General features: G+C 40.5%; 1 protein-coding gene across 1 annotated transcript in view; it reads left to right on the top strand.

The window, feature by feature from the left end:
- LOC138952831 (short transient receptor potential channel 7-like) overlaps positions 1-12,639 on the top strand; it is a 101,199-nt gene that overhangs the window by 70,256 nt on the left and 18,304 nt on the right. Inside the window, exons 3-10 of the mRNA XM_070324566.1 lie at positions 964-1,131; positions 1,871-2,038; positions 7,341-7,602; positions 8,223-8,379; positions 8,701-8,825; positions 9,710-9,894; positions 10,468-10,586; positions 10,953-11,044. Of these exons, the coding sequence (XP_070180667.1) occupies positions 964-1,131; positions 1,871-2,038; positions 7,341-7,602; positions 8,223-8,379; positions 8,701-8,825; positions 9,710-9,894; positions 10,468-10,586; positions 10,953-11,044 (1,276 nt within the window). The remainder of the gene's footprint in view (positions 1-963; positions 1,132-1,870; positions 2,039-7,340; positions 7,603-8,222; positions 8,380-8,700; positions 8,826-9,709; positions 9,895-10,467; positions 10,587-10,952; positions 11,045-12,639) is intronic.

Here is a 12,639-nt window from a genome sequence, read left to right as displayed (position 1 = left end):
TGTATTTGTCCTTGTTAAAGAGTAGGATAAGTTGCAAAACCAAACAAAACAAGAAAGCTGAAGCGCGATTACCATTCAGTCAGTCGAATGTCCTGAAATACGTCCAGTTCTCTCTAACTTTCCCTTAATACGGAGAGAAAGAGAGAGAGAGAGAGAGAGAGAGAGAGAGAGAGAGAGAGAGAGAGAGAGAGAGAGAGAGAGAGAGAGAGAGAGAGAGAGAGAGAGAGAGAGACGGACAGAGACACAGCGATTGACATCTCAAGATAATTTGAAAAAAGTTTTTGTGGTCAAAACTTGACTGAACGTAAAAAGAGTCAGACAGTTTTGTGTGTGTGTGTTCCTGTTTGTCTGTCTGTCGTCGGTTTGTCTGTGTCTATTTGTGTCTCTGTGTGTGTTTTGTGACACAGACTCTAGAACCTAGAGCGAGACATTTTGGATGGTTGAGCAGTGTATGAAGTTTGCCTGCGAGCATTGTGTGGTGGGCAGTCTGTTATGTCTATCTGCCAGCTACAGGGGGAACAAAAAAAATGCCACCCATAAAAATGCATACAACTTCTTCATAATTATGTCGAGCGAATAACTTCATGTTTAGTGTACATTAACTTCAGCTTCTGCATGAGCATATTCAATTTCTAAGTCAATTGGTCTGACTTTTGTGCGCTTTCAAAATAAATATCCAAATTCGATGATCGACTCAACAGTAGGAAGTTTGACATTGAGCAGTACCCACTCTCACCCGATTCAAAGCTTCTGGACTTTTACCTTTAAGAATATCTGAAGTTCCCAGCATGCAAAATCACTCCAGATCATCGGTGACCTGAAAAAAAATCAATTAAAGCCAATCTGTAGGGTTTCAAAAAGTGCGTGTGGCCACCGCTCAATGTCAAACCTCCTAATGTTGAGTCGAACACTGAATTTGTTTTTACACAGATTTCACATGCTATTTTCATGCGCTTGTTCCAGAGTGAGTACCTGGGCATGGTGGAGCAGTGTATGAACTTTGCCTGCGAGCTGATGGACCTGTGCCGGGGGACACAGGAGGTGGAGGCAGTACTCAGCGACAGCGGCGAGTCCATTGACAGGGACCCCTTGTCCAGGCTCAAAATGGCCATCAGATACGAAGAGAAAAAGGTGACACTGCAGGGTTTACTAGTCTGATTTTCTTGATCTGTTTTTAATACACGATTTTGCCTTGTAGTCCGTGACATTTGTGTGAGAAAGTTTAAGCTTTACGCCCTCACGGCAAAGGCATTGCCAATGCCATTGGGGGCATGCGAGACGGGAAAACCCGGCTTTTTATTAAAACAAAATATAAAAAATAAAAAATAAATGAAATTCGTGACATTTTTAAGGAGTGGCATTTATGCAAACAATATCTACACGGCCTTGTACCATGAAGATGGCTTGAGTTGGAGTAACTAAATATTCCATTGTAACGACAGAGTCGGAGCCCCTAAAGTTTTGTTTGTTTCTTGACGATGATAATTTTTATGATTTTTTGTTTAACGTTCGCATACTTGTTGGCGCATCTAAACTGCCGGGATGCAGATGAGCTACCTTTCATCCACGTCATTTTTGCTGGCTTAATTTTAAGCTGATTTTTTTGCTAAATATTTTCTTACAGTTCGTGGCCTAAATCGAACTGCTAGCAGCCAATGACAAGTATGTTAAACGGATCAGAGATGCGTTTCGTGCGGTCTTGGACCATTCGTTCCTCTTGTTTTGTTGACTTAATTCTTGCTTGCTTTTTATGTCATTTACCTTACAATTCCCTTTTACAGTGTGTGGTCTTGGGTCATTCGTTCCTTTTGTTTGTTGACTCAATTCTTGCTTTCTGTTCATGACATTTACTTTCTCTTCTCTCTTTCAGTTTGTGGCCCATCCGAACTGCCAGCAGCATATGACGAGTATCTGGTACGGGTCGGAGATGGGTTTCTTGCAGTCGCTGAACGGTCCCATGCAGTTCTTCTACCTGGTGCTCTTCATTCCTCTCATCCCCTTCTTGTGTGTCGTATACGTCTTCATGCCCGGCGGTAAGGTAATGTCTTTTTCACAACAACTCGCTTCCGTCATTCTCCCGTCCTCCTGCTGCATCGTCCTTGCTTTTGTGTGTGTATGTGTGAAAGCGCCTGAGAAAAAAGGGGCATATTGGATTTGTTGACAAAATAAATGGGTTTTTTTTTCCTGTGATGTCATGAACTAGAGCAAAGGATGCTGAATTACATGCACAAATCGGAGTTATTCTGTCTTCCTTACTTTTGAAATTCAAAGCTTTTGCGTGAATGCACAGGGGCAATAGCACCCAGGCTTTTGGACATTCAACTCAGAAAGTACGGGATTTACAGATAATCTGTTCAGTTTTTGTCACTTCGCAAAACCATTTGGTATATATACACAGGTTTGACCCTGTACATTCTGAAACCCTCAACATTAATGTTCTCCTGCCGACGGTTTTGAGCTCGTAACGTATAGCACGTGCACTGTAGGACTTATGCCCGTTTTTTTCACAAACGCTGTCGACATGTCACATGTTAGTGTTTAGGCTGGAGGTTGTCGAATGAGACAATGGTTGCTTACAGTAGCCGTATGAAGTAAAAGAAGAATTTCAAATCGAACATGTTAATCCCTTCTCGAGTTTATAAATAAAGCATGCTTTTATTTATTCTGTTCTTTGAACAAATCAGGTGTATGTATTATGTCACAGAATGGCTTTTCCCCCTGATTGATGTGTAGTCCAGTTTATACATGCAAGTGATTGCTATGACTATTCACGTTAGAAATAAAGCTGCCAGTTGTTATACCAATCCTAGAACTATCACTAGTGTCACTTTTGACCCACTTGAAACTAAAAGAAAAGGATTATTTGTACAGTGTGGGATTTTTACCCAAAAAAAAGGTCGATGATAACACTACAACGCGTCTGTCTAGAGATCATAGTGATGTGCACCTTGTGGTATAAGATAGATTGTATCGGGAATGTTTGGTTATAATTGCTTGCCTCCTTTTTTCTGTTTTTGTAAGCTGGCTCCTTGTTTCAACAGAATCTTTTTGTTTTGTATCCGTGAAGGATTGTCTTTTGGCGTGATGTTTTTAATGCTTACTTTTATTTCGTTCTGTTGTGCACAAAGAGTTTGCCACAATGATAAGCTACCTTATGCCTTCCCTTACCGTGTAATATCCCGTATTCATTGCAACAAAGTTTTAAGGTCATTGACTATGCGCAGGATAACTTTATCCCCGCCGAATCTTTGTTTTTGCTTGCCAAGAAACACGGGTGAAGTCATCAATCATGTACTGCCACCGTTCGACGTCATGAAGCTGAAACTGTATGTATTGCTTTTTCAGAAACAGTACGACCGGGGCTTTTCAATATTCAAGGCAAGTTGTGACTGTTGTAATCTTTTATTTCTTCTGTCTCAAAAAAGTCCTGATTCTTCGCTGCTGATAGAGCGGTTGGAAGCATGGCGGTCTGAAACAATCTATGTTGTTATATTCTTTTGCATCTTCGTTCGAAAATGACAAAAGGAGGGACAGAGAGAGTGGCGTATTCCCAAAAGAGACGTAAGTTTCTCCCAAAGATGTTTGCTTTGCAGAAAGTTCCAGATATTTCAAGCATGTTTGGCATTCAAGATGGCCGATCAAAGAATGCAGAGGTTTCCGGTTGGTGTGTTCTTCGTCCTGATAACCCTAACATTTCCCCTTTGCGAATGTTCTTTTCATTTCTTCCATTTTGTTTGTTCTTGTTTTCGTCTTGGTTGTTTTGTGTTTGTGTGTGCTTTTCTTTCTTTTCTTTGTTTCCAGGAGAGCCCATATTTGGCCGCTGTTCTATCTTTAATGGACGTGATAATGATGATGATGATGATGATGATGATGATGATGATGATGATGATGATGATGATGATGATGATGTGTGTGCGTGTGCGCTTGCTTGCGTGTGTGTGTGTGTGTGTGTGTGTGTGCGTGTGTGTGTGTGTGTGTGTGTGTGTGTGTGTGTGTGTGTGTGTGTGTGTTTGAGAGAGAGAGAGAGAGAAATTGTGCATGAGTGCGTTTGCTTTTGGGTCTTATCTATGTTCTCTCACGAATACAACTGATAATGTGTGGTATTTTGTTATGTGCGATGATATTGTTTTGGCATCACTGGGCTATTCTTCGTTCCTTTATTACCAAGCATTAAACCGAACTGCCCTTTCTTGTTTGCTGTTCACATATATAAATTGGTAATTATTATTATTTGCCCTTTCAACCAACCTTCAGTGAGAGCAATTATTCTACCGATTGTTGTTTTTAAAGAGAGCGTTACTGCTCACAATTTTTTTTTTTTTTTTTTTTTTTTTTTTTTTTTTTTTGCATTCTGGCAAAAAAGTACTGTTCATGTACTGAGTTTTTGTTACATTGTCAAGCTTCATTGACGAGCTGTGGCAGAATTTGCTATTGTTTGGCGACTGTGTGTGTTTTAGCATTGCAATTGTTGTTATATGTGCGAGTATATATTGTCTTCATGTTCCAGTATTTAAAGACATGCGATATACTTGCACGAGGGAACCCACTTCTCTTCCACAAAAAAGTGTGTTCCATTTTAAATGCTTTCTTTACTTTTTTTGCTTGAGCTCCCTAGGCCAACATACTTTTATATGTCACTTCAGTGCTTTGTGATCGATTACCGTAGAAACCATGACAATAAAGTTCCGTTATATATTACCGTTACAGAGGATACATCCTTTTGTGTAAGAAGACAAAGAACCAGGTTGATGATAAAGCTCACACACATGCTTGCAGTATCCCGTTTTTCCAGTGACAAGTGTTCAAGCTGAATACAATCTATTAAGGATTTATTTATACTTTCAAGCCATGTGTCTCATATGTCGTTTGAATATTACATCTGTGCCACCTGCGCTTTTGAAACCCTTTGAAAACATTTTGACTGGCGGAAATAAAGGCGTATGATGATGTACATTGACCAAAATATTTGTCAGGGATATAGACCAAATTTTAACTGCAGCGTTTTGATCAAACGTATACTCCGTGAGTTTCTTTGAAGTCTTCGCTAACAGAGCATATCCATTTTGTCTTAATATGCCTCGCAGCTGGCCAGGCAGATATTTAAATCCACATATCTCTTGATCAAAACATTGCTGATTAGCATTTGGGTTATGCCCCTGAAACATTTACCTTCATTATTTTTTTTGCCAGTGAAACTTTTTTGCTGAAACAGGAAGCTATAGTCACGCTTATGGTGACTGTTCTGATCAGCTGACGCGGCTTATGCTCTGGGTTTTTTTTATGAACCTGATATCAGAAGCAATGTACGTATGTTTAGCCGAACTGTGTAGATGCATGCAACATTGTTTAAAACACGTTTTTAACCAAATAAATTGTTTTACAGTTTCGTTTGATGCAGAGGATTCCAGTCACTTATAAATATCGATTTTTAGCGTGGCACAGATAGAAATGCATAAAATGCTTTGTTCAAGTATATAACTTCTTTTTTTCGTTTTCTTTTACGAAAAACGTGCATGATCATGCGTAAAATGATTTTTTTTATTTTTTTTACGAAGGCATTTTCTGCTGAAGTTGTCACTGTCTTACCTTTCACTCAATGTCGCAAACTTAACCTAGTAAGAGAGGGGGAGAGAGGGAGAATGAACGAACGATCTCTATAACTCAAGTATGGAGATTTTAGGCTTACAATCTGACCCTGCTAAAACTACGACGTAAAATAGAGACAATAAGAAAACAACAATTGCAAACAAATACGAAAAAGCCGATAAATGCCAATGCTAATGCTGCAATATTACCTATCCGGTAACAAACATAAAAGAAACCATTGAAAATTACATGTCAATATTAAGCAAGGAAACAACAAAACAAACAAGCAGACGAGTCAACAGGCGTACAACTGAAGAATTCATCTAAGCAAATCAAATATATAGACGAACACACAGACAAACAAACAATAAAAATAAAAACACAAACACACGACAACACAAGTAAGCATATATAAGACAAAGTGGTATTGTAACAGTATGCGCATGGAAAACAGGCACTGTAATATACACTACTACAAATAACCGCGTAATGTTAAGAGCAAGATTGTTCACTTGCAAGATGGATCAAATCAATTGAAAACTTGCTAAAAAAAAATATTAATAATTGTAATAAATATGTCAAGCAAAATTGCTTTTATGAGAGGGAGAGAGAGAGCGTGTGTTTGTAAGATTAGATGTTTTATTGGTTGTATATTACAGAAGGAAGTGTGTACTGCTAAACTAACGCTTAAATTAAAAGGAAGGCTTATTCATATCCCATTATAAGTTTAATTGTAAGTTGACTGACATGAATCATAATGTTTGTAATTAATATTTGACACATAGTATGTAGGTGGTAAGGTATATGAGGGTTGGAGTGTGGGTTTGAATGTGTGTGGTTTTGGATATGTATATATATGTGTGTGTGTGTGTGTGTGTGTGTGTGTGTGTGTGTGTGTGTGTGTGTGTGTGTGTGTGTGCCTGTGTGCCTGTGTGCCTGTGTGTGTGTGTGTGTGTGTGTGTGTGTGTGTGTGTGTGTGTGTGTTTGTGTGTGTTTGTGTGTGATGTGTTATGTTTGGAGCTGTGATTCGTATGTAAGAACTGTGATTTTATGTGTTGTCAAATCTGTGATTACGAGCCAAATGACACATTTCTGTTTGTTCTAAATTCAAACAATAAAGTTGTATTGAGTTGAATCGAATTGAATTGAACCTTACAAGTACAATTACAAAAAAAGATCCCGGTCAATTTATTATCTCTCACGCACATGTGTTGCCACTTTGAACAGCTACCCTTTTGTGAGTGCAAAACAAAAATCGGTCATTTTTACGCCTTTCGCTCTATTCGTCACAAAGAAGCATCTTTAGAGAGGCTTAACACATGTTCAGGCGTCTTACGCATTATGTTATCACAGAATGTAACCAGTAATCCCCGCTGTATGATAAAAGAGAGTCTAGTCACTTGCATATTTCTCAATCATTACCACTTCAGAAAGTCGACCAGCCAACCTCTCTGTATGATAAAACCAATTCAAGTCAATTGTGTACTTCTGAACCATAAGAGTAAACCCATCTATATTATAAAACACAATGTTCATTTTATACTTCTCCTCCATTTTGCCTTCACAAACGTAACCTTTATGTGATAAAAGACTGTACAGCCATTTTTTTTAAATGGTCAATTTCATACTCCTCGACCATTATGCCTTCACAAATTTAATTTGTATGTAATAAAAAATATAAAAATTTAAAAAATCCAGCCATTTACACCAATAACCCCCGTCTCTTTTCTCTCTTCTTGTTTCTGTCCAAACAGATCGGCGCCATCATGCGATGTCCAGTGACCAAGTTTATCACGCACACAACGTCACACATGTGTTTCCTGGTCCTGCTGGCGGCCGCCACGTTTCGCATCACTGAGAGCGGCGTGACCATCACGGACTCGGATGAGTTCAACGACCCGCGCTACAAGTCGTTGACCAAGGACGAGAAGATCCAGAGCTTGCTGAAGGAAACGCTGCGGCCCGCCAGCACGCTCATCACACATGTACAGATCTGTATTGTCTTCTGGATATTGGGTGAGAATAGTAAGCTTTGTGAGCGTAGACTGGAACTCCCCGTCTAAGACCTCCACACCCGAACCTAGCGAGCGAGTCCTAATGTGTGGATACAATTTCTAAAATATATTGCTTTTAAGTAAGTCGAGCCGAAAAAGCTTCTGAAAATGAAAATGGACGCGATGTCTTCAATCCATATTAGCATGGCATTTTGTTTTCATAAAGAGCTGCATTATCATCTGGGCATTGGGTGTTGTTCGTGTTTCAATACATATTCCTTCCGGTGTACACTACTTATCTCACTATCTCAGATCTCGCCAGGTTTTTACACTGGATAAGCCCACCATCCTTCCACTTGAATGCATGCCAAGAACCAACAGCATGAGTGCTTTCTGTGCAGCCTTAGGTGTTTTAATGAATTACTTTCTTAACGGACACCCGTGGTAGTCTTTAATATGGATTCATCAAATCATTCTCACTCCGCGCTGGAAACAGTCAGGAAATGTTTTATTGTTGGTATGTGTCCAAATAGAGGGAGGGTCTGAACCCAGGTAAAACCCGGGGCAGTTCTGAGATAGCGAGTATAACTGTTTTCACGACATTCAAGGAGTGTGTCTTTAAAATCTGTCATTGAATTTCAGGGTTGTTGTGGATCGAGTGCAAGCAGGTGTACATCTGCGGAGCACGGAGTTACGTCACAGACTACTACAACACCATGGACTTTGGGGTCCTGTCCATGTACCTCTCGTCCTATGTGCTGAGGTTCTTCACAGAGTTTAAAGTGTCAGAAGCAGACAGGTCAGTGGGCTGCTAGGGTTAAGGTACACGAAGCGAAACAGGGTGCCACCCAAACGGGTGGTACACAGACGCGGGGTCGGTCTGGTTGAAATGGAGATTTGTTGATGATTTCAACCAATCAACCAACCAGTTGGGTGGCACCCAGTTTCGCTTCGTGCACATCAGCTCTCCATGACGTTAGTTTTGTTTCCAAACATTATGCGAGATTGATTTGTGTTTTATGGTTTTGGAAAACCAAATGCAAATATATGAAAATGTTGTTGTCGTTGTCGTTGTTATTGTTGTTGTTGTTTTCTAATGGGAGTTTAACCTTTGTTACAGTTACTTCAACGGCACAGCCTTAGCGGCTGAATTCCTGTACAAAGACAACTTTACGTACTTTGACTTGCACATAGCCAACATCAAGTCACAGCGGATGTCGCCGCATCATTATTTTATGGAGGCTTGTATGTTTTCTCTCACTCTCAATTTATCATTCCCTGTTTATCTTTATTTACACCCCCCCTCCTTCTCTCTCTCTCTCTCTCTCTCTCTCTCTCTCTCTCTCTCTCTCTCTCTCTCTCTCTCTCTCTCTCTCTCTCTCTCTCTCTCTCTCTCTCTCTCTCTCTCTCTCTCTCTCTCTCTCTCTCTCTTACGATCCGAGTATTACATTATTTCTGCAACGTTCGAACTATTTGAAATAATTATCTTTCAGAACTTCGAACATGACAGATTTGACGCAATACTAAAACTTACGTTGATGTCATACATGTTTATTAACGTCTAAACACATTCATTAAAAAATAAAAAACACTCTCTTTCCCTCTCGTTTTCAATTCTTTACATGAATCGCTTTGTCACGTGTTCAAATGCATGTATCAACAAATAAACAAAACTGAAAAGAAATAAGGACTTTTCCTTATGACCTTGACCGCGTTTCACTTTCTTTACGTGTAGCTAGATTTCTGTGGAAGCCGTCGGATCCAGAAATCGTATCTGGCAAAATCACACAGAAATAAGCCCTTCTCTTCAATTCATTGACCAGGAGCTTACCCACAATTCACCTTGTGTCCTTGGAGTAGCCCGTTTCCAACTGAAACCGTATGTATGAACCGAAAACGTCTCTGACAGAATCACAAAGAAATAAGCCCTTCTCTTTCCACCTTGATCTAAACCTTGACCACATTTCACCTTATTCCCTTACAACCCGTTTCCGGTTTAAGCCGTTTGACCCGAAAATCGTGTCTGACAAAACCACAAAGAAAAAAATCCCTTCTCCTGAATTCATTTATTATAGGTATTTATACCTCTGAGCTTGACCTTGACTTACTTTCTCCTCATACACGTGCAGCTCGTTTCCAGTGGGAGCCGTACGATCCAGAAATCGTGTCCGACGCGCTGTTCGCCATTGCCAACGTCATCAGCTTCGCTAGAACGACGTGGTTGATGCCAGCCTTTGAGGTGCTGGGTCCCCTGCAGATCTCCCTGGGTCGCATGATCGGGGACATCACTCGTTTCATGGTGCTCTTCACATTGGTGAGTTGGATGGGTGGTGGCAGAGTCGTCCTCAACTGCGTTTCACTGTGTCTTTCATGCTGGTTTCTTGTGTTATCAATATATATTATTATATATTTATATATTATGATGTGTTATCTTGATAGTCTCTTTCAAGGCGATGTGTGACACATGTTACTTTATCACCAATGTTGGGTTTCTCCTGCCATGTTCATGTTCCTGATTGTTTGAATAGTTAACAATGTTTTCGTTCAAACAGACTTGATTTATATGCCTGAAACGCGTCAATTTGAAGGCTTAAAAATCAAACACTTAGGATAATCAGTTGTGGATAGACATACAGTTGATTATAAGTCCTTTCGCCTCTCGACATCTCGAGGTCAAATTCAACGCCTACTCAGACTGGTTTTCATAGTTATTTCTATATCTGTTTACAACAAAGAACGTTAGGTCGATACATTATATACAGAGAGGGAGTCTTAAATCGGGGGGGCGGGGGGGGGTGTCTTTAAAGGGAGGTTCCACTCTCTACTGACTAGATAGTGTGCTGATTACAAATAATGATCATCTCATCGTCGTACTTGTTTGCTGCAGGTGCTGTTTGCCTTCATGGTGGGTCTCCACAACCTGTACTGGTACTACGGCTCTCAGAAAATCAAGATGGACCTCAACGGGACTCTGGTGTCCGTCCACGCTGCTAAGGCGTTTCAGGGGTAAGAGTGGTTATCCTCACAATTACAACACTTGTGTTTCCGAGCTCAGAAGAATCAGTTGCATTGATGAATGCCTGTGTAGATTTGCATTTCCACTACAGCTAATGATAGTATTTGTTATTTTGGAATTTCATGTAAAAGGATACATTAAGTCTCTGTCTACATTTATTGTTAAACCGATGCTCAGTATGTGAACTGAAGATTTATAATGATGAAAGGTGTAACCTCTCAAAAAGTTCCAGAGAGCGTCATATGAAAGCTTAACCAGGCACAAAAGCATGTGGACTTTGTTGAGAAGAAAGCCTTTTTCGATCCCGAGTTACTCTTCTGGTTGAAGAGACATTTTAACTGTGACCTTGTTTTCAGCTTAAAGCAGACGTTCGCCAGCCTGTTCTGGTCAATGTTCAGCCAAGTCAGCATCAACGACATCATCGTCACGCACCCCAGCCCCGGGGGAGGTAACCCAAAGTCCCTTCCCCCATTCTTTCATGTTTTCAGTTCTTGTTGTTTACTTCCCTCCATGACCAGGGAGGTGGAAGACGTCCTTTTTTTCGTGGAGAGAGTGCTGCAACCAAATTCGTGTGCGGTGGTCTTTTTCCTAGGAGCTAGCTAACAGGGTTGTGACTCATCATCGTCATAGGTCTAGCACTTTTACTCTTGTACTTTATCTCGGCAGGTACTCGTGTTGAGTTCAAAGGTTTCTCAGTTCTAAGTTTTTATATGTGGAGTTTCTTTTCCATTAATACTTTAGTATAAACTTCTTCCCCTTGTAGACGCTTATTCTTTGCTGTTTTTATTTTGGATTTCCTTTCTATATTTGTCGCGTGTAGCTTCTGGCGTTCTTTTGCATAAGTCTTGGACAAAACGTTCCTTGCTTTTTGTTCACTGTCGGAGTTATTTCACCATAACCTGGCTCACTTCTTGCTGCTGCTCCCTTTGCAAAGGTTGTGAATCTAATATTTGTTCGATTCTTTGGTAAATGTACAGCGTGGAACTAAATCTGTCGGTGAATGTTAGAAAAATCAGCATGTCCCTAACTAAAAGTTGGTTGGCTTCTCGGAATTGTCGGCCATGGACACGATCGGAACCGCTTGACCTCCTGGTACGTCAGCGTTTTGTGCTTCCACTATCAACTCTCGGTTTTCGGGGGGCTGTCAACGATGGAGACTTTCCACCTGGTCAAAACGTCGCTCTTCCTTGTCGGAAAACAACCAGATATCTTGAAACTGTTACACTATTTTTGCTTAACGAAGTGACAGTATCTTTGCCGTTTGTTCAGCTTGCAGCAGACGTTCGCCACCCTGTTCTGGGCCATGTTCGGCCAAGTCAGCACCAACGACATCATCGTCACAAAGCCCAGTCCCGAAGGAGGTAACACCAAGCCCCTTCGCTCACTGTCGTGTTTTTATGTTGTTTTTGTTTACTTCCCTCCCTGAACTGGGAGGTGGAAGACGTCCTTCTTTCGTGAAGATTGTGCTGCGACGAAAGTCGTGTGCGGTGGTCTTCTTCTTAAAAGCTGTGAAGTTAGGGCCGTCTAAAGTCTTGAACTTTCCTTCTAGTTCTGTCTTGACGATCGCCCTGAGTTCGAGTTTGAAGTAAATTTAACTGTCACTTACACTTTTAAACTCCTTTTTGGTCTTTCTGGTGCTTATTCATTTCTTGACTTACACTTTAAACTCCTTTTTGGTCTTTCTGGTGCTTATTCATTTCTTGACTTACACTTTAAGCTTCTTTTTGGTCTTTCTGGTGCTTATTCATTTCTTGACTTACACTTTAAACTCCTTTTTGATCTTTCTGGTGCTTATTCATTTCTTGATGTATCTTGGCTCTCTCTCCTTCTTTTTCGGGTACTATCTGGCATATTCTTCTGCTTTGCTTACTGTTGGCTGTCGGGGCTCAGTTCTTGGCTCGATTGCAAAAGTGCAAATCTCATTCTGGTGTATAATTCTGTCTTGTCAACTGTTTCGCATGGATCATAACAAAAATAGGCATGCTGTGTGGTCCGAATAAGAGATGGAATTTTTACATTTTCGGCCTGGACTTGACTGGACTC

Source organism: Littorina saxatilis, linkage group LG2 (assembly GCF_037325665.1).
Source record: "Littorina saxatilis isolate snail1 linkage group LG2, US_GU_Lsax_2.0, whole genome shotgun sequence".
Lineage (NCBI taxonomy): Eukaryota > Metazoa > Mollusca > Gastropoda > Littorinimorpha > Littorinidae > Littorina > Littorina saxatilis.
This window is presented reverse-complemented; position numbering and strand designations above follow the sequence as displayed.